This window comes from Tursiops truncatus, chromosome X, assembly GCF_011762595.2.
Source record: "Tursiops truncatus isolate mTurTru1 chromosome X, mTurTru1.mat.Y, whole genome shotgun sequence".
Classification (NCBI taxonomy): domain Eukaryota; kingdom Metazoa; phylum Chordata; class Mammalia; order Artiodactyla; family Delphinidae; genus Tursiops; species Tursiops truncatus.
Genome location: NC_047055.1, coordinates 115,346,136 through 115,367,315, shown reverse-complemented (window position 1 = coordinate 115,367,315; position 21,180 = coordinate 115,346,136). Strand labels below are relative to the sequence as shown.

The following is a 21,180-nucleotide window of genomic DNA, read 5'->3' as shown; positions in this document are numbered from 1 at the left end:
CCGGACCGGGGCACGAACCCGTGTCCCCTGCATCGGCAGGCGGACTCTCAACCACTGTGCCACCAGGGAAGCCCCAATAATTTTTATATTGATTTCATGTTGTGATAATATTTTGAACGTATTGGGTTAAATAAATGTTAATAAAATTAATTTCACATATTTCTCTTTAGTTGCTTTTAATGTGGCAACTAGAAGATTTAAAATTACATAGTGGCTTGCATTATATTTCTTTGGGACAGTGCTGATTTAGAGACACTTGATGAAATTCAGGTTTGCTTTTTTGGCAGTTGTATTTCATAGGCAGTGTTGGGTATGCCTAGCTAGCAGCACCTAATGTCTGACTCTTTTTGTGATGTTAGCAGGCATTGATGATCAATGTTTGGATTTATTTATTCATTGGGGGTTGCAAAATGGTGATTTTTTAAAAAAATATTTATTTATTTGGCTGTGCGGGGTCTTAGTTGTGGCATGCGGGATCCTTTTTGTTTTTGCTTTTGTTTTTTTAGTTGCGACATGTGGCATCTAATTCCCTGACTAGGGATCGAACCCAGGCCCCCTGCATGGGGAGTGTGGAGTCTTAACCACGGGACCACCAGGGAAGTCCCAAATGGTGATATTTTAATTCTGTCATTCCTTCTGTAATTCTACTTCATCTATTATGTGGTTCTGTAGTGCTGCAGCTCGATAAGGAAGGCAAGATCAATGTTTGATTCTTTCCCTTTATTGATTCTCAAAATTATCAGTTGGCTCACAAGCCACTGATAGACTGTAAAGATATTTAGCAGTGCTTATTTCTATGTGCTTCTCAGAAAGATTTACAAAGCTTACATAGGAATGAAGATGCACGTCTGTAAGCAAATTGAATACTATTTGCTCTCAAATTGAGATAATAAATGGCTTGTAGTCTTCAAGAATATCAAGGTCATGAAAGACAAAGAAAGACAGAAATTGTGGGACTTCCCTTATGGCGCAGTGGTTGGGAGTCTGCCTACCAATGCAGGGTACACGGGTTCGAGCCCTGGTCCGGGAAGATCCCACACGCTGAGGAGCAACTAAGCCCGTGTGCCACAACTACTGAGCCTACGCTCTAGAGCCCGCAAGCCACAACTACTGAGCCTGCATGCCACAACTACTGAAGCCTGCGTGCCTAGAGCCTGTGCTCTGCAGCAAGAGAAGCCACCACAGTGAGAAGCCCGCACACCTCAATGAAGAGTAGCCCCCGCTTGCCACAACTGGAGAAAGCCCACGTGCAGCAACGAAGACCCAACGCAGCCAAAAAAAAAAAAAAAAATGACAGAAATTACTCTGATGAAAGGAGACTAAAGAGATGTGACAGTTACATGCAATATGTGACCTTGGACTGGATCCTGGATGAGGAAAAAAGTTTTTTTCCCCTTTAAAGGACATTAGTGGGGAATTCCTTGGTGGTCCAGTGGTTAGCACTTGGCGCTTTCACTGCCAGGGGCCCAGGTTTCCATCCTGGTCGGGGAACAAAGATTCTGCATGTGGCATGGCCAAAAAGGAAAAAAAAAAAAAAAAAAAAAAAAAGGACGTTAGTGGGACAATTGGTGACAAGTGAATAAAGTTTATAGATTAGATGATATTTGATTTCCTGATTTTGGTAACTGTACATTGGTTATACAAGAGAGTACCATTGTTTTTAGGAAATGTACCCTGAAGTATTCAGGGTAAAGGGACGTTATGTCTACAACTTATTCTCAGATGATTCAGAAAAATACATAGAAAGAGAGAGAAAGGGAATAAAGCAAATGAAACATTTGGGGAATGTGGGTGAAATGTACACAGTCATTCTTTGTACTATTTTTGCAATTTTCTGTGAATCTGAAATTACTGCCACAAAAAGTTAAGAAAGTAAAATAATGCCTATGAATTTAAAAAATCCTGTCCTCGTTGTAAGATTATAAATAGATTGGCATCAATTTGAACTCAAAACCATATTAAAAAGCACTTTGCAAATTTGAGAGGGACTCTGAAGAACATGATTGTAGTTCAGAACCAGTACTGTGAAGAGGTGTGTATTCGGGGGGGGGCTTCCCTGGTGGCACAGTGGTTACGAATCTGCCTCCCAATGCAGGGGACACGTGTTCGAGCCCTGATCCGGGAAGATCTCACATGCCGCAGAGCAAATAAGCCCGTGTGCCACAACTACTGAGCCTGCACTCCAGAGCCCGAGCCACAACTCCTGAAGCCCGGCACCTAGAGCCCGTGCTCTGCAACAAAGAGAAGCCACTGCAATGAGAAGCCCGCACACCGCAATGAAGAGTAGCCCCTGCTCACTGCAACTAGAGAAAGCCCGCGCACAGCAACAAAGACCCAACACAGCCAAAAATAAATAAATAAAATAAATAATAATAAAATTTAAAAAAATTTATATAAAAAAGAGTTGTGCATTTGTTTAAAACATGTCCATAAATTCTTTTTTGTTTTGTTCTGTTTTTTTTGCGGTACGCGGGCCTCTCACTGTCGTGGCCTCTCCCGTTGCGGAGCACAGGCTCCAGACGCACAGGCTCAGCGGCCATGGCTCACGGACCCAGCCGCTCCGTGGCATGTGGGATCTTCCCGAACCAGGACACGAACCCACGTCCCCTGCATCGGCAGGCGGACTCTCAACCACTGCGCCACCAGGGAAGCCCTATGTCCATAAATTCTTTGACATACTTTCAAGAGCTGGACTTGGTGTGTTTTTTTTTTTGGCAGCATTTGGGATCTTAGTTCCCTTAGATCCCGACCAGGGATCAAACCTGTGCCCCCTGCAGTGAAAAATCTCGAGTCCTAACCACTGGACCACCAGGGAATTCCCCAGTGATTTATTTCTAACAAATAGAATATGGCAGAAGTGGTGTGTCTCTTTTGAGACTAGGTCATAAAAGACAGTGTGCCTGCAGAAGCACTCGGTCTTAGATCACTGGCTCTGGAGGAAGCCAGCTGCTGTGTCCAGAAGCCACTCAGACAGCCTTGTGGAGAGGCCCACATAAGAAGGAACTGAGACCTCTTGTCAACAGTCATGTGAGTGTGTCATCTTGGAAATGGATCTTCCAGCCCCAGTCCAGCCTTCAGATGACTGCAGCCCCGGCTGATAGCTTCCTTGCAACCTCTGACACACCCTGAGCCGGAACTACTCAGCTAAGTCACTCCTGAATTTCTGACCCTCAGAACTGTGAGATAATTAAATCTTTGTTGTTATACAGCAATAGATTATTAATACAATTCCGTATCTTAAGCACCTTGTAATCATGCTGCCTGGACAGCTGCATAAATGTAAAATCAATACTTTCTACAGGATTCTGATGTAATCTGTAAATGAGAGGAGCATTTCCAAGACACAACAAAATCTACATTGTCCTTTTGGCAACTATTATTGAGATTACGGTAATTGCTCAGAAGTCATCAGGAAACAGCTAAACTAAAATTTAAGTTTTAGTGACTGGCTGGAACTCTTAAGACAAGAGAATGAAAAAAATGAGTAAAAATGTAAAAAGAGACATAAAGTTGAGAATGAAGTTATGTTGTGACAGTAGGTTTAAACTAGGAGGGGATTTAGTGACAAAGGTAAACATAAGCTTCTGATAAGAGGAAATCTTGGAAGGATACATTGCCATTGTGTTCCTAGAACTTTCCAGGTAATTCTGATTCCTCTAGATTTAAATGTCATTTATTTGGCATGAGACGATTAAGATGTGCTCTTGGTCTTCAAAACAGCGTTTGGAAACATCCTTGACTGTGAAAAAGGGTGTTTCAAGTTCATTGTCCTTATTTGAGAAGTAGTTTTTTTTTTTTTTTTTTTTTTTTTTTGTAGTAGTTTTTTTTTTTTTTTAATCTTCAGAGAGAACTTATGCACCTGGAAGGGGAATCCTAGGTACATGAAACTTATGGGTCACAGAACAGATATCACTATGGATGTAAACCAGTTAACTGGAATCATGATTTATACCTGCACTCTCCTATGGGTTGTGATACTTCCAAAGATGTAATAAACACATTTCTGGCCTGGCAAAGCTGATACTCAGATCCTAGATGCCCCAGTGGCCACAGTGACTTGGTCAAAGTAGAAAGGGTAGGAAACAAAAATGAAGAATGAGGCCACAATCTACATTCACCATAAAAGGACTCTGTTTGCAGTGCTGGGAAAGCAGTCTTTGTTTATTGAGTATAGGACTACCTATACTCTACTGAGAGCACGTAAATATTTACAGATCGACTTTTTCTTTTCCTATGAGATGTGAGTAGTATTACTTTCTGACGTAAAATCCCGGTTCAGGGTAGGTTCTCTGGGAGCAGAGAGTGAAATGAGGATTCTTGTGTCAGTGCTTCACTGAGGGAGAAGGGGAGTGAAGGAAGGAGGGTGGGGCTGAAGAAGGCGCTAAGCAAGGAAGTGGTCTCAGCTGGAGACTTACCTCTGCCTGACCCCACGGGGCTCTCTGGAGCATGATTTGTACCAGAGTTGGTCTCCCCTTGAGGCAAGGGACTGGCTTTTTATACTTCACAGTAGTCAGCCATTGGCTGTGGGCTGCTCAGTGCGGGGTGTGGAGGTGTAACTTCCCTGAAACAGCTCCACGTTGTCTGAGGACAAGTCTCCAAAGAAGGGAGCAGCTCTGAGCCATTAGCAGACAACACTCACGGATGGGTGCATTGCCTGGTGACAGGGATCTTGGCAGTGAACCTACAGTTTCTACAACAGGTTTGAAATTTTTACGTGACAATCGTGTCAGTCTGGCTAGATGTTCCCCAAACCCGTTTCTTCTTCCTGGGTACACAGCTTGACTACGTTCCCCAGACTCCCTTGCAGTTTGGTACAGCCACGTGACTCAGCTCTAACCAATAGAAAGCAGGGAGAAGGGATTTGTGCCACCTCTGGCCCTGGCCCCTAAAACCCCCTTGGCAAGCAGCCTTCCATGCTCTCTTTCTCTAGCTCTGCTGAGCTCCCCCTCCCTTTATTTTTATTTCTGCCAGATGCAGAGCATCTAGTGGCAGACTTTGAGTTCCCAGGGGATAGAGGAGCTACCAGATAGTGTCCCTGATGAACACGAAGTGATCCACCCTGCCTCCACCAACCCTTGTTGGACTGTGGCACGAGCAAGAAACAAAACATGGTTATGTTAACCCACTAAGATTTTCCAGGTTGTTTCCGTATTTAGCCTACCCCGACTCATCTAGTGAACCTTCCGTTTTGTTTTTTTTTTGGCCACGCCGCATGCAGGATCTTAGTTCCCTGACCAGGGGTTGAACTTGTGCCCCCTGCAGTGGAAGCGTGGAGCCCTAACCACTAGACCGCCAGGGAATTCCCACAAACCCTTCATTTAAAAAAATATTTATTTATTTGGCTGCGCCGGGTCTTAGTTGTGGTACACGGGATCCTTTTTTAGTTGCGGCATGCAGGATCTTTTAGTTGTAGCATGCGGGCTCTTAGTTATGGCATGCAGGATCTAGTTCCCTTACCAGGGATTGAACCCGCGCCCCCTGCACTGGGAGCTTGGAGTCTTAACCACTGGAACACCAGGGAAGTCCTAAATCTTCCATTTTTAAGAAACATGAATAGCTTCTGAAAATTTGATTTTCAGAATTCTATCAATTTATTATCAATAATAATCCTAGCTCAAATCTGTGATGACGGAAGTGCTGGATAACTAAAGTAAGAATTTTTTTCTTATTCCTTTAAAACAGAGAAAAAATCTCCAAAAGTCTGAGTATTATGGGTGATTAAAAAAAAAAACACCGTGAAAATATATGGCTAAGATAATTATCCAAAATCCTGTTCGTGGAAACAAAGCAGGAAGCTGCTTTCCCAAGGTTAGACAGCTTGCTATTGTTAACAAGGAGTGAGAACTGTTGGCTCCAGTTTGTGTGACATAACTGTTGGACTTTCCCAGTGCACAGTTTTTTAACATTTCTGCTCAGCTATTTGGCCATTTCCAGGGCTACCAAAAGCTTCATTCCATGGAGAAAGGTGAACTGTCTGATGCCTCACATAAGAGGCCAGCCGGGCTGCTGAGAACAAGCTGTTTGTTGCTTGAGAAGAGCCACCTTCTCAAAGTGTCAAGTTTTGTTTCAGAGGATGGAGTTGGTATAAGAAGGAAGCGGGCAAATTAACACACACAGACACACACTCACACACACACACACGGGTGTGTAGAGGATATAATTTCACAGATATTCAAAATTTTTTTTATGGGAGACAGTTACTTGTAAGATTCCATCATCATTAGTACTCAAACCCCTCTCTTTCTCTAGGATTGTAGAAAGAATTAGGTAAGGTTCATGTGGCCAACATCAGCTTCATTGTTGCTGGAGTTGGACTGGAGATTCCGATCGGGTTTGTGGCCACAATCAGGCTTCTTCTTACTCTCCCTACCCCCTTTCTTCCCTGCGTCAGAGTGTCTACTCAACAGACCCTCTCCTTGCAAGTTGCAAGGAAGATGCTATCTTTTCCCATCAAGTCTTTCAAGTGAGAACAGTGAGTGGCCCCCAATAGGTGCGCTTGCCATGTGGAATCAGGGGTAGAGTGGCGTCTCCTCTGAGGGCAGCACAATTCAGGGGTGGTGGTGGTGGAGAGAGCTTGAGAGAGAGCTTGAAAGAGCAAGAGAGATAGCAAGAGAAGGACAGAGATACACACACACACACACACACACACACACACACACACACGCACACACATGGACAGAGACAGAAAAAGATAGAGACAATGCTGGAACCGGGAATGATCAGTGTCTTCTCCCTCCATCACTTCTTCCTTGGAGAAGAGTAAATGAGAGGAGCTGGGAGAAGCACCAATGTTACTTCATCCATATTCCCTCCTGGGGAGTAGACAGGAAATTTTCTCACAATAAAATGAGGCCAGGGGAATAGGAGTCCCTCTAACACTGTTAAAGATCTACCTTTCTACTCCAATAAAGATGTTAAAAAAAAAAAGATCTACCTTTCTTCACTTCTAGAAAAAAAAAAGTTAAAATCTGCCGAACAAGTGATTGTTTAGTGTTTACATTGGTCAGTCCCTCAATAAGTACTTTTTAAAGTTCACCAATCTTTGAGATATAATCTAAAGTATCTCAGTATCACTCATGCCAATTCTGAAGCTCAGAGAAGCCAAATAGAATTCTCCCTATGAGGGATCGAACCCAGCCCCCTGCATCGGGAGCACGGAGTCTTACCCACTGGACCACCAGGGAAGTCCTCGGGTGTAGGTTTAGAACTGCAAAAAGGATAAAGAAATTCTCCTCTAAAATGTTCTTGTTTACCTTCAGCCTTAAAGGGCTATCAGTGTTTCTAGTTTCTACATTCTTATCTGTGTTTATTTTGCAGTTTGATAACTATTTCTTCTATTCAGAAAACTGTTGTAGAAATAAAGACCAGTACTTGGCATTCCTTAGATACTAAAACATTTAAAAAATGCCATTTTTTCCTCCTGTGTCCTGGGTTAAAATGTTGCTGCTGTTGGGTCACTTCTGGCTGTGCCTCTCCTCCTTCATGGAGCAGCTTCCTTCGGGCTTGTCACAGCGCATCAGAGGCTGCCCCTCCCTCCTGGCCCCACCTGCATGTCTCACTCCTCACTTCCTGGACGCCAAGTCTCTGGGACTCCTCCCTCTCCTGTCCTTTCACCTCCCCAACCCAGCCATCAGTCAACAACCATCTTGAGCCCCCTCCGTCAAGCCTTCCTGGTTGAGCTCTGGCTCATAGATTTTCTCTTTTCTCTAAACTCCCACAGCACTTAGCCTGGGGTACACAGTTTAGCACTTAATTATATATTGTCTTTTATTGTTTGTTTTTATTTGTTGTGTTAGTTTTGTCTTTTCCAGTGAGGCGGCAACACGTCTTTTTTTTTTTTTTTTAAATCTCTCACAGTACTCCAGTGGGAAGAGAGTTAATACTTCTTCATCTACCCATAAGGGTTGACTGATGGATTGATAGGCACAGCTGTGAGACCTCCTACCCATCTCTGCAGTGCTTGATAAGTATCTGTCAAATTTATTAAACTGACTTGAGTAACAAAGATCAGCTCGGAATCTAGTATTCAGCTGGGCAAATCACACCATCTTTGCATCCATTTTCTCATCTGCAAAATGGAGATTAAAATGGGAAACCAGCCTACCTCAGAGAGGTACTATGAGGCTTAAATAGACATCGTAGTACGAACTATATGAATGTTAGGGATTGTTATATCTCACATTTCTTTTTGCAGGAGTCACAGGGAAAAGTGGGGTTTGGCGTTTATCACGGGGCATGGGTCCCTTTCTCACCTTTGTTAGAATGGTGGGCCATTCTCAGGGAAGTCTGACCACAAAGGGAAAGCTAGGAAAAGAATAAACATGATCCCTTGGCTTCCAGTTTTCCTGAGAAGGTTTTACAGTTGTGGAAAATACAATATGGTGGTGGGATTTTGAAGTGGAAATTCCCCAACTAAGTTAGTCTTTGCTGTTCCTTAACTCACCTATTCTTTTGGTACTCTTCTCTCCAAACCTACCGCTGTCTTAATTCTCTCCTGGCAGGTCTGAAGCAAAAAATGGTATAAGGAAATCTTAGTGATTTTGGGGATCCTCTTTCTCTATTTCATTTTTTACAGATTCCAAATGGGAAATATTACTTTGGCTATCAATTATGAATTGACATATTTTTTCTTCTTGTGTATCTCTCTTCACTTTTCCCCTTCCCCCGTCTTTACCTTCCTTTTTCTTTTCCTCTCTTCCTGTCCTTGGTCCTTATTTTAGTTGATCAAAATACCAAAGTATATTTGTTATCATCAGTGCTATTTCCTGAGATGGTTTTTGTTTTGTTTTTAATTAAAATAACACTATTTGGGGTGAAAGATATATCTCTATCTATCTATCTATCTATCCAGTGTTTAGTGTTTAACCCTGGACTGATTTTTTTCGCTTGGGTTAGTGTTTCCCAGCCAGGTTTAATGCATATACACATGCAATTCTTCCCAGGGCCCTTTTCACTCCTATTACTCTAGTATTTAACACTAACCGATGTTATTCCTTTTTAAGGCTCAACTCCAGGTTTGAGCCTTGCCTGAGAAAGTGGCCTAACCCCGTCGCCACCTAGAACACTATAGGAGTCAATGGGACCCTGGTTCGTATGGAGATCTCTGCCCTCCAGCTTTTCAGGACATAAGGGGTACTGTCATGGAAAAAGCGAAGCCTAATTTCCCATGCCTCGTCCCTTTCTGGGAAGGGCACGGCGTGTCGTGGGCACTACACTTGCTCCAGCGTCCTAGGGAGAAAACACCACAGCCTTTCCCGCCCCATGAAAAGCACCATTCTGCAGGTGGGTCTAGATGTTCCCCTTCCCGGCCAGGGAGAAGGGCCAAAGATGCCCCTCTCGCGCAGGGTGGACGCGGAACAGCGCTGGCTCCTGCCCTCTAGACTCTGCAGCGCGGGCTGAGCAGGTGACCGTCCGTAAGGCGGGCGGCGCGCGGAGTTACTTACCTGGCCCGGCGCGCACGGGGCGGGGCGGGGAGGGGCGGGGCCGGGGTGCGATCCCAGGCCGTGATTGGTCCGCGCCGCGCCTGTCTCCATGTGCCGCGCGGCGGAGGCACAACATTCAAGTCCGGGGGCGGGGCCGGCGCGCGCCGGGAGGAAGCGGCCGCGCGGCAGCTGCGGGGCGTCGGGGCGGCGGCGGCCAAGGCCGAGGCTGAAGCGGTGGAGGCTGTGGTGAAGGCGGCGGCGCCTCAACCGGGGACGGTGCTCCGCTGGGCCCCCTTTCAGGCTCTATGGAGGCGGCAGCAAGCGGGGGCTGCGGCTCTGGACCGCCGCTGCTGCTGAGCGAGGGCGAGCAGCAGTGCTACTCTGAGCTCTTCGCGCGCTGCGCCGGCGCCGCAGGCGGGGGCCCCGGGTCCGGGCCCCCTGAGGCCGCCAGGGCCGCCCCCGGCGCGGCCACCGCAGCCTCGGGCCCCGTGGCCGACCTGTTCCGGGCGTCGCAGCTGCCCGCCGAGACGCTGCACCAGGTAGGTCCCCGCGCCCCTGCCCCTGTGGGTCTGTGGGGACCATTTCTACGGGGACAGGGGGGCGGGGTGGGGCGACAGGGCTGCCGACAGGCACCCGGAGGCCTTGGCCAGGTTGCGGAGAGGGGCTTCGCAGCCGGGAATGGCGGCGACGCCCTTGTCCCCCAGGGGACACCAGCCTCCTCCGCAGCTCAGCAGTGCTGGGTGCGCTCCTCATCTTCCTCCCCTGAGGCTGACGGACACTCCCTCCCCTCCCCGGCCGTTTCTGGGGCTCTGCAGCCGCCCAGACCCAAAGTTTGCCTTGTTCTGGAAGTGGTGTTTGTTTTGGCTGATGTCTGGCTTAACCTCTGCTCGAGGCTCCTGCCCTTCCCTCTCCTGGGTGGGTGGGCGCTTGCAGGATTGGAACTTGAAGGGTGTGTGTTTGTAGGGCCGGGGGCCCACCACTGAATGTTGTCCGCTTTATATACTACTTGTAATATATACGTATCTACTATATATATTTGCCCAGTAACATATTTCTGCATATTAGCATTAAACTGGAAAGCCTAATGACAAATTGCAGAACAGGGACACAGGGCTGCAAGAGGACGTCTGTCAAGGCAGAGACAAGCTCCCTATTTAGGGCTAGAGGTGACCCCAGACGTCCACCGTGGGGGACAGTTGTAGTTTCCCATCTTATCATTATTTGGACTTGAAATAGAATTACAAAGTAATTGTGTCATAGCTACATCCTTTTGGCTGCTCCGTACCTGAAAAAGGAGGCGGATGATGCGCAGTAGATACTGTTTTTGTTTTGTGCTTTCCTTTTCTTTTTTTTTTTTAGAATTAATGACTATTAAAAAATTATTTTTGGGTGCATTGGGTCTTTGTTGCTGCATGCGGGCTTTCTGTAGTTGCTGTGAGCGGGGGCTACTCTTCGTTGCAGAGCATCGGCTCTAGGCACTCGGGCTTCAGTAATTGTGGAGCATGGGCTTAGTAGTTGTGGCTCACGGGCTGTAGAGCGCAGGCTCAGTAGTTGTGGCGCACGGGCTTAGTTGCTGCGCGGCATGTGGGATCTTCCCAGACCAGGGCTCGAACCTGTGTCCCTTGCATTGGCAGGCGGATTCTTAACTACTGAACTACCAGGGAAGCCTGGTGATTCTTAATATCAGGCCCCAAATGTGAAATGAACCTTTTCTTAAAAGCTGGAGTCAGTATGAACGTTAACATCAGTTGTATATTTCAAGTGGGGAGTGGTATTTTAAAATCCAGTTCCAAAGGAGTATTGAGGGTTTTATGGTTCACTTATAATATCATTGTGTGTGTAGACTTTTTTTAATCACTTGACTGCATTTTATACTTCTGGGGCATGCATACATTCTGTCTGTTTGTGAGCATAACTTTAGCCACCCTGTAATCTCTCACTTTTCAGAATTCAAGATTTCTGAAAATATAATTAGTATTCACAGACCTTAACATGGCTGTTTGTCCCTTAAGAAGTCCTTGCTATGGAGACAGTTCAGCCTCTGCTGTTGAGCAGTTAAGCTAGACCAGGCAGAGGAAAAGTCAATATTTTAAAACACAAACCACAGCTATTACATGAGGCCCTCAGAATACTCCCAAGCATAATAAATGTATTAAATGCTGTTGCTATTTCTCAACTGAAAGAGGAGTAAGTGACTGAGGCCACACAGCAAGTAAGTGACAGCTGGGCACCTGTTAAGGCTTATTTTGTTGTCAGTAATATATGGAGTGTGATAAGAGATGGTGGGCATATTAAATATGAATTATGTTGGTTGACTTCTCCTACGGACTTGGGGAGGGGGCTTTCCTGGTGTTAGAACTTATGCTCCCTTGAGGTGTTTAAGATTTAAAAAGAACTCAAGGCACAGTGCCATTGTATGGATGAGATTATATTCTTGATATCTAGTTGAAACCTGCTTGCAAAAGATGCTGGCAAAAGGGGACATCCCTAGAATATTGCTTGTAGTAAATCTCTCAGAGCTTTAAAGCTCCCTTATTCAGCCCAGCAAAACAAAATATATCCTTCCCCATTAACGCAGTGCAGTAACCCAATATTCTTCATACAGGTGGACATGAACATCAAAGTCATCCTGGACAGAGAAATGTAATCAGAAGAGATTCAAACCAAAGCCAGCAGCCGGCAGCCACCTAATTTTTACTGACCACTTTGGTGGTGTGTGGTGTGGTGTGTCTGGGTGTGTGTACTCCCAGTACACATGTGCACTCCATTTATCCTGATTTGCACTACCCCATGAGTGTTGTAGCCTTTCTTTAAACAGATGTAGATGTTTTTAGCCTTTCTCTGTTAAACAGGAACCTGTAAGTTTAATTAAGTGACCCAACAGGTATAACTGCCCAAGTCATGGAGTCATTAACTAGCCCTGGTAGTTTCTATGGTAACAGATTTTTTTTTCTTTTTAATAAGCATACAGTTAAGATTACCATAATGTTCCAGGAAGGTTGAAAATCTTACCTGAAGCAAATGTTCTATAAAAATACTTTACTTTGTCTCCTCCTTGGAATAAAAATAAACCACTATACCTATTACTTTGTTATGGAAGTGAGTTATCTTAGGGATTTTGTTTTCAGTTGAAATACATATATATATATATTTTTAATAGACTTTATCTTTTCAGACCAGTTTTAGGTTCACAGCAAAATTGAGGGGAAGGTACACAGAGTTCCCATATACACCCTGCCCCACACATGCCCAGCCTCCCTCATTATCAACACCCCACCAGAGGGGTACATTTTTTACAATTGGTGAACCTGCATTGGTATATCGTAATCACCCAGAGTCCATAGTTTACATTATGGTTCATTCTTGGTGATGTACATTCTTTGGTTTTGGACAAATGTATAATGACATGTATCCATCATTGTAGTATCATACAGAGTAGTTTCACTGCCCTAAAAATCCTCTGTGCCCTACTTATTCATCCCTTATTCTTACTCCCAAACCCTGGCAACCACTGATCTTTTTTACTGTTTCCAGAGTTTTGCCTTTTTCCAAAATGTCGTATAGTTGGAATCACACAGTATGTAATCTTTTCAGATTGGCTTCTTTCATTTAGTAGTATGCACTTAAGATTCCTCCATGTTTTTTCATAGCTTGATGGCTTATTTCTTGTTAGTGCTGAATAATATTCCATTGTCTGGATGTACCACAATTTATCCATTCACATACTGGAGGACATTTTGCTTGCTTTCAAGTTTTGGCAGTTATGGATACAGTTGCTGTAAGCATCTGTGTGCATTTAAGTTTTCAACCCCTTTGGGTAGATACCAGTAAGTGTGATTGTTGGATCATATGGTAGGAGTGAGTTTAGTTTTGTAAGAAACTGCCAAGCTGTCTTCCAGAGTGGCTGTACCATTTGCAATCCCCCCCGGAATGAATGAGAGGTCCTCTTGCTCTATATCCTCATCAACATGTGGTGTTGTCAGTGTTCTAGATTTTCACCATTCTCATAGGTATATAGTGGTATCTTGTTGATGTAATTTGCAATTCCCTAGAGACATATGATGTTTAGGATCTTTCCATATGCTTATTTTCTGTCTTGGATTATATTTTAGTGCATCATAATAGCCTATTTTGAAAGGCGTTTTGGTCTCTTTATAGAGAGGTGTTGATGTATTTTATTTTATTATTTTGTAATAAATTTTATTATTTACTTATTTATTTATGGCTGTGTTGGGTCTTCGTTGCTGCGCGTGGGCTTTCTCTAGTTGCAGCGAAGTGGGGCTACTCTTCGTTGTGGTGTGTGGGCTTCTCATCGCGGTGGCTTCTCCTGTTGCGGAGCATGGGCTCTAGGTGCATGGGCTCCACTAGTTGTGGCACGTGGGCTTAGTCGTTGTGGCTCACGGGCTTAGTTGCTCCGTGGCATGTGGGATCTTCCCGGACCAGGGCTCGAACCTGTGTTCCCTGCATTGGCAGGCGGATTCCCAACCACTGTGCCACCAGGGAAGTCATGATTTATTTTAAAACAGGATTCTAGTACTAGGTACAAAAATGTTAGAGTAAAACACTGAAATTAGAAAAAGTAAATATGGATGTCTGAGAAACAGGTAAATAGTTTTTGTTTAATACTTCAAGACAAAGAGCTATAGATGTTAGAGTGACTGGTTTCCCAGGTTGTGAAGTATTTCATTGGTATTGAAAGGCCAGCATTTTACTAGAATGCATAGACTTGGGTTGGATGTGTATTTGAGGTATCTGGTTTCTTTTGTGCATCAGGCACTGTTCTAGATGTTGAGGTTACAGCTGTGAATCAAACACAAACCCCTGTCCTCACAGAGCTTACATTCCAAAGCAGATGTTTTATTTATTTATTTATTTCTTGCGTGCTTGCCACAGGGCTTGTGGGATCTTAGTTCCCTGACCAGGGATCGAACCCGGGCTCTTGGCAGTGAAAGTGCTGAGTCCTAACCACTGGACCGCCAAGGAAGTCCCGCAGTGCAAATGTTTTTATTTTTTAGGGTTTGAGTAAGAAAATATAACAGCTAGAACAAAAGTATCTACCTTAAACTGGCAAGTTTTCTGCTTGATGTAATGAATTAACAAACTATATAGACTCCTTTATAATATCTGTCTTTCAGGATGGTGTCTTAGTCTTTGAGAATGCACAGGCTCCGGACGCGCAGGCTCAGCGGCCGTGGCTCACGGGCCTAGCCGCTCCGTGGCATGTGGGATCCTCCCGGACTGGGGCACGAACCCGTGTCCCCTGCATCGGCAGGCGGACTCTCAACCACTGTGCCACCAGGGAAGCCCCCAGTTTTCATTTTTATATGGTTAACTGTTTTCAGATAATATTTTTTATTGAGATATAATTGACATATGATGTATTAGTTTCAGGTATATAACATAATGATTCAATATTTGTATGTGTTGCGAAATGATCATCACAGTAAGTCTAGCTGATATCCATCAGCAAACATAGTTAACAAAAATTTCTCTCTTGTGATGAGAACTTTTATGATTTACTTTCAACATCTTTCACAGACATAATACAGTATTATCAATTTTAGTCACCATGCTATACATGACATCCCCAGGACTTACTTATTTTATAACTGGAAGTTTTTTTTTAAAATATTTATTTATTTTGGCTGTGCCAGGTCTTAGTTTCGGCATGCGGGATCTTCATTGCAGCATGTAGGATCCTTTGTTGCAGCATGCGGCATCTTCAGCTGTGGCACGTGGACTTCTTATTTGGGGCATGCATGTGGGATCTAGTTCTCTAACCAGGGATCGAACCCGGGCCCCCTGCATTGGGAGGGCGGAGTCTTACTAACTGGACCACCAGGGAGGTCCCATAAGTGGAAGTTTGTGCCTTTTGACCACCTTCACCCATTTCACTCACCCCCACCTCTGGCAACTACTAATCTGTTCTCTGTATCTATGAGTTCCAGGTTTTTGTTGGTTTGTTTGTTTTTAGATTCCACATAAAAGTGAGATCATACATACGTTATTTGTCTTTCGCTGACTTGACAGTTAACTCTTAGACTTTAAGGGAAATAGTTATGAAACACTGTTGATTTCGTATTATCAGGGGAAATCATTGAATGGGAAAAAAGCCAGTAAGTAATGTCTGATTGTTTGAGTGGCTTTGATTGAGGAAAAGAAGTAAAACAAAGCTAGGAGAAGTAGAGGATATTTTAAAAATTCCTGCGCACGGACTCACCTTTGGGAAGAACTCATATTTAAGGGTTTTCTTGTAATTCTTTGACGCAACTGTTTAATCGTTAAAAACAACTATAGGCAAAAGACAAAATTCTTGTGAACTTTTTCCAGTTGTTGGATTATTAGCCAGAACTATTTTTTTAATGCAAATGAAACAGTTTTCTGTTTTTACATCTTTATATCATATCCCTTTGCAGCATATGCTTTAGGGAGATAGAGGCCAGCATGCTAAAAGGGTAACTTGGAATATGTGCTTTTGAGATAAAGAGTGTTCTTTTTTTGTAAAAGAGAATGAATGCCAGCAGATAAAGGAAGTTCCAGAGTCATACCATTGTCTGGTTAAAAGGAGGACATTTGCTAATAGTACCTTGTTAATAACTCTTATAAAAAATATTTCTGGTGTGTAAAACTAGAGGACTACCCAACAATAAGTGTGTACCCACTACTCAGAATAAGAAGTAAAACAGCCCAGTTAGTGTGAAAGTTTCCTGTGATCCCTTCTCTGGTCCCATTCCCCTTCTTGCTCACCTCAGAGGTTACTACTGTCCTGAATTTGGTGTGCATGATTTGAAAAGTTTTTGTACTTTTATTATAGCTATATGTGTGTGTGTGTATATATATATATATATATAGTGTGTACCTACATGTATATATATACACATGTGTCACTAAAATGATAAATTGTTTTGTATGGCGTTTCAACTCAGAAGGAGGAGTATAGTACTCTGTAACCTTCCGCAACTTGCTTTTCCTCTCATTCTTTTGTTTTTGAGGTTCGCCCTTGTTGACACAGGTAGCTGTAGTTCATTTATGTTTCTTTTTAAAAAATCTTCATTACCTGCTCTTACAATGCCTCATTTATTTATTTATTAATAAATTTATTTATTTTTATTTATTTTTGGCTGCATTGGGTCTTCGTTGCTGTGTGCGGGCTTTCTCTAGTTGCGGCGAGCAGGGGCTACTCTTTGTTGCGGTGCGCGGGCTTCTCGTTGCCTTGGCTTCTCTTTGTTGTGGAGCACGGGCTGTAGGCACACAGGCTTCAGTAGTTGCAGCACGTGGGCTTCAGTGGTTGTGGCTCGCAGGTTCTAGAGCGCAGGCTCAGTAGTTTTGGCACACGGGCTTAGTTGTTCCACGGCATGTGGGATCTTCCCAGATCAGGGCTTGAACCCTTGTCCCCTGCATTGGCAGGCGGATTCTTAACCACTGTGCCACCAGGCAAGTCCCAATGGCTGTAGAGACCTTTATGCTTATGGAAAGTAGGTGGCATTTTTTAAAATATATATATATATAGAATGTTACATGACTAGGGAACTGTTCTAAACATGTACAAACATTCAAAATGCCTTCATAGATAGAGAAAGCACACTGGTATTCTTGATACTGTTACAGGACAGTTAATTGATTAGGGTTTCATAGGCTTGCTTTTTTCTAATTTTTTAAAAAATGGAAACAAGCAAACAGACTAATACATTAAACTCCTCTGCACTTGCCACCCCTGCTCAACAACCATCAATACTCGGTCAGTTCCATTCCATCTGCATTCCTACCTTGTTCCTTGCCCCCTCTTTTATCCTGAAGCAAGTCTCAGACATCATATGATTCCATAGGGTTTATCTTTAAGGAGGGAACCTGGGGATGGTCAGAGGGGATGGGAACATGCATGGGTTTAATACCTGTGGCTTATGGTTAAATGGCAAGAGTGAATGATGGGGGGCTTCCCTGGTGGCACAGTGGTTAAGAGTCCGCCTGCCGATACGGGGGACACAGGTTCGTGCCCCGGTCTGGGAAGATCCCACATGCCGCGGAGCGGCTGGGCCCGTGAGCCATGGCCGCTGAGCCTGTGCGTCCGGAGCCTGTGCTCCGCAATGGGAGAGGCCACAACAGTGAGAGGCCCACGTACCGCAAAAAAAAAAAGAGTGAATGATGGTTTCATATCATTGAGCCATTGCCAGTCTTTAAGGTAATGATTTTTGAGTACTGATTTAAAATAAATCATCTGGGGCAACCAATAGGGAGATTGAAAAACAACGTGAAGACTAGAAATACAAGATGGATTTGAACATTGTCCTAGTTTCCCACACATAACTGGGGAATGCTCTACTTTAAGGGTATAGAAAATTGGTTTTGAGGAAATCTTGAGGTTTTTTTTTTTAAGGATGTGCCACACGGCTTACGAGATCTTAGTTCCCCATTGGGGATTGACACCCCCCCCTTCCCTGGCAGTGGAAGCCTGGAGTCCTATCCACTGGACCGCCAGGGAATTCCCTTGAGTTGTTTTGCTAATTATTGGTAACTTTTAAAAGAGGGTTTGGTTCCTTTCCAGGTTTTTTCAAACTTTCTGTTTGTTTCCTATAGGCAAAGGGTCTAGTATTTTGTATTTATATTATTCAGTACACGTCTATTAGTGGGCGACTGCCTTAGTCCATTCTGGCTGCTATAACAAAATACTACAGACTGGGTGGCTTATAGACAACAGACAATTATTTCTGACAGTTTTTGAGGCTGGAAGTCCAAGACTAAGGTGCCAGCGTGGTTGCCTTCTGGTGAGAGTTCCCTTCTCGGTTCATAGCCCGTGACTTCTCACTGTGTCCTCGCATGGTGGGAAAGGCTAGGGATCTCTCTGGAGCCTCTTTTATAAGGCAGTAATCCCATTCATGAGGGCTCCACCCTCATGGCCTAAGCGCTTCCCAAAGGCCTCACTTTCTAATACTATCACACTGAGCATTAGGATTTCAACATAGGAATTTTGGGAGGACATACATATTCAGACCATAGCAGCAACCAGCCAACCTGGGTTGCTCAGAACTGAGTTGTTTCTTAGGGCATGGTACTTTCCGTTTTCAAACCAAGACAGTCCTAGGCAAACTTGGATGGTAGGTCACCCAGTCTTTTGGTTACTGCACTAGTTATTTATTGCTCTGGAATGAATTTCCAGAAATGTAAATTGCAGCTTAATACAACACATATTTGTTACTAATTGTTTCTATGGCTTAACTGGGTCTTCAGCTCAGGGTTTCACAAAGCTGAAATCAAGGCATTGGCCAGGTGGCCTTCCTCTTTGCATCTGGGGACCTCTTCTAAGCTCACATGGTTGTTGGTAGAATTCAGTGCCTTGTGATTTTAGGACTGGAGCCCTCAGCTCCTAGAGGCCACCCGCAGTTCCCTGCCACATGGCCCTCTCCATAGGCAGTTCACAACATGACTGTTTGCTTCTTTAAGGCCAGCAGGAGATTCACTTTCTCCAGTCGCCTTAGATGAGCGACATCCCATCACCTTGCCATATTCTCTTGGTTCAAAGCAAGTCACCGGTTCTGCCTGCACTCAAGGGGAGAGGATTATAAAAAAGCACAGATTACCAGGAGGTGAGAATTTTTGGAAGGGGGGTCATCTTAGGATCTTTCTACCACACTTGCCTTCCAGAGTTTTCTGAAGCAGAAAATTATTCTGGTTAGCTTTGGGGGGTCAGAATAGATATGTTTTTGCTCAGCCACTCATGTCAAATTTCTTTGTCTTTAAAAAAACATTTTCATGCATAATTCATTTTCTTATGCCAAGTAGGACTGGCAAATATCTTCTTAGGCATTATTTTCAATTTTAGTCTTTAGACAATTTGTTTTTCCTCTTAACTAGTAGGAGGCGGGAAAAAAAGTGGAAAAGCAGATGTGAATGCTGTGCATGCTCACTCCTGCACAGAATAAAGCAGGCCTTTTTAACCTGGGTCCAGCTCTCAGGGGTCTTTGAACTTAGATGTGGGGAAAAAATACAGTTTTCTTTTTACTGACCCCTAACTGATATTGAGCATTTCCTTCTATTATTGCATTGTAGGCAATAAACCACAGTAGCATTAGCAATTCCTGTGACTTGATCACTTATAGAAATAGAACTTTTATTTTAAATTTTATTTATTTATTTTTTTGCGGTACGCGGGCCTCTCACTGTTGTGGCCTCTCACTGTTGTGGCCTCTCCCGTTGCGGAGCACAGGCTCCAGACACGCAGGCTCAGCGGCCATGGCTCACGGGCCCAGCCGCTCCGCGGCATGTGGGATCTTCCCAGACAGGGGAACGAACCCGGATCCCCTGCATTGGCAGGCGGACTCTCAGCCACTGCGCCACCAGGGAAGCCCCAGGGACTGGTTTTGTGGAAGACAATTTTTCTGGGGGTGGGTGGGGGATGGCTCAGGCAGTAATGCAAGTGACGGGGAGCAGCAGATGAAGCTTCAGTTGCTTGCAGGCCACTCACCTGCTGTGTGGCCTGGTTCCTAATAGGAACCCGGGGGTTGGGGACCCCTGCTGTAGACACTGGCTGATCTTATCATTGTGTTAATAAACACATGTATTTCCACCACAAACTTGTTTTTTTAAATATTTGATAGCTGAAGTTCAATATATTTTGTTTACAGTCCTGTGTATTTTATTTTTGGTCACGCTGCTCGGCTTGCAGCATCTTAGTTCCTCAACCAGGGATCGAACCTGGGCCCTGTGAGTGAGAGTGCTGAGTCCTAACAACTGGACTGCCAGGCAATTCCCAATAATCCTGTATATTTTAAAAAAATTTTTTGTTAGAGTATAGTTGCTTTACAATATTGTGTTAGTTTCTTTTGTACAGCAAAGTGAATCAGCTCTACGTATATCCCCTCTTTATATCCCCTCTTTTTTGGATTTCCTTCCCATTTAGATCACCACAGAGCACTGAGTAGAGTTCCCTGTGCTATACAGTAATCCTGTGTATTTTAAGTGTTTACTTTTATGCATTTAAATTTATTCTGAGAAGAGGTTAATGCAGGCTGCCCAAGGGGGGTCCAAAGCACAAAAGTGGTTAAGAAGCCCTGCTTGGAAGACTTGTGAGGTGTCTAGAAATTCCAGTTCTACGTAGCTAATTGTTTCCAAAGTCAGAATGGTAGCAGCAGTGCTGGCAAGTCTGGGTCAGGAATGAGATTCCATAAGGCTCTTGTTCCCCCCTCCTCCCCTGTCTGTCCTGTAAGGGGGAAGGAAGCCCAGAGAGAATGGATGCTCAGCTGCTTCCTCCAGGACCTCACCCTCAAGTCCGTGCTGCAGTTCCAGCTCTGCACCCTCTCTGCTCTTGACCTTTCTGTCTGGCCCTCTCAATCTCACTTCACTCCAGAGAGCCCCTCTGGAGCACGCGCCAGCTGGCTATTGGGCCTGTTTTATTTACCACTATTATCTCTACTTCAGAACATGGACTTATAGGAAAAAGTGATTTTTACAGACTGGAGAAACTCAGCTATCCTCATAATTTAATTCAGGACCAGGAGAGGCTATTAATATTAGGCTAGTAGTAAATATTTGCTTTGACTTAATTCATTTGTAACACTTTGCCCTCAGTTTACAGAAAAATATTTTTGTTCAGCCTCCTGGGGGTAATTAAGTGTTTCACCTGTGTTAATTTACTGACTAATTGAAGTAAATCCCATAAATGCCAGCAATTAAGAATTGTTTGTTTTTTTCAAAGCAGGCTTTCTTAGATGCATAATGTTTGCCCCTGATGCCTTCAAAAGAACATATTTAATACAGTGATCTC

At 44.1% G+C, this 21,180-nt stretch overlaps 1 protein-coding gene across 6 annotated transcripts in view; it reads left to right on the top strand.

Moving 5' to 3' along the window:
- The first annotated feature begins 9,582 nt into the window (after positions 1-9,582).
- The window catches only part of REPS2 (RALBP1 associated Eps domain containing 2), a 232,492-nt gene continuing 220,894 nt past the window's right edge, over positions 9,583-21,180 (top strand). For 3 of the 6 annotated variants that reach the window (XM_019925646.3, XM_019925642.3, XM_019925641.3), the window contains exon 1: positions 9,586-9,961. In XM_019925646.3, the coding sequence (XP_019781205.1) occupies positions 9,728-9,961 (234 nt within the window). In that variant the 5' untranslated portion in view covers positions 9,586-9,727. Of the gene's footprint in view, positions 9,962-21,180 lie in introns of all 6 variants that reach the window. The other 3 variants (XM_019925647.3, XM_019925644.3, XM_019925643.3) reach the window with 3 other exon arrangements.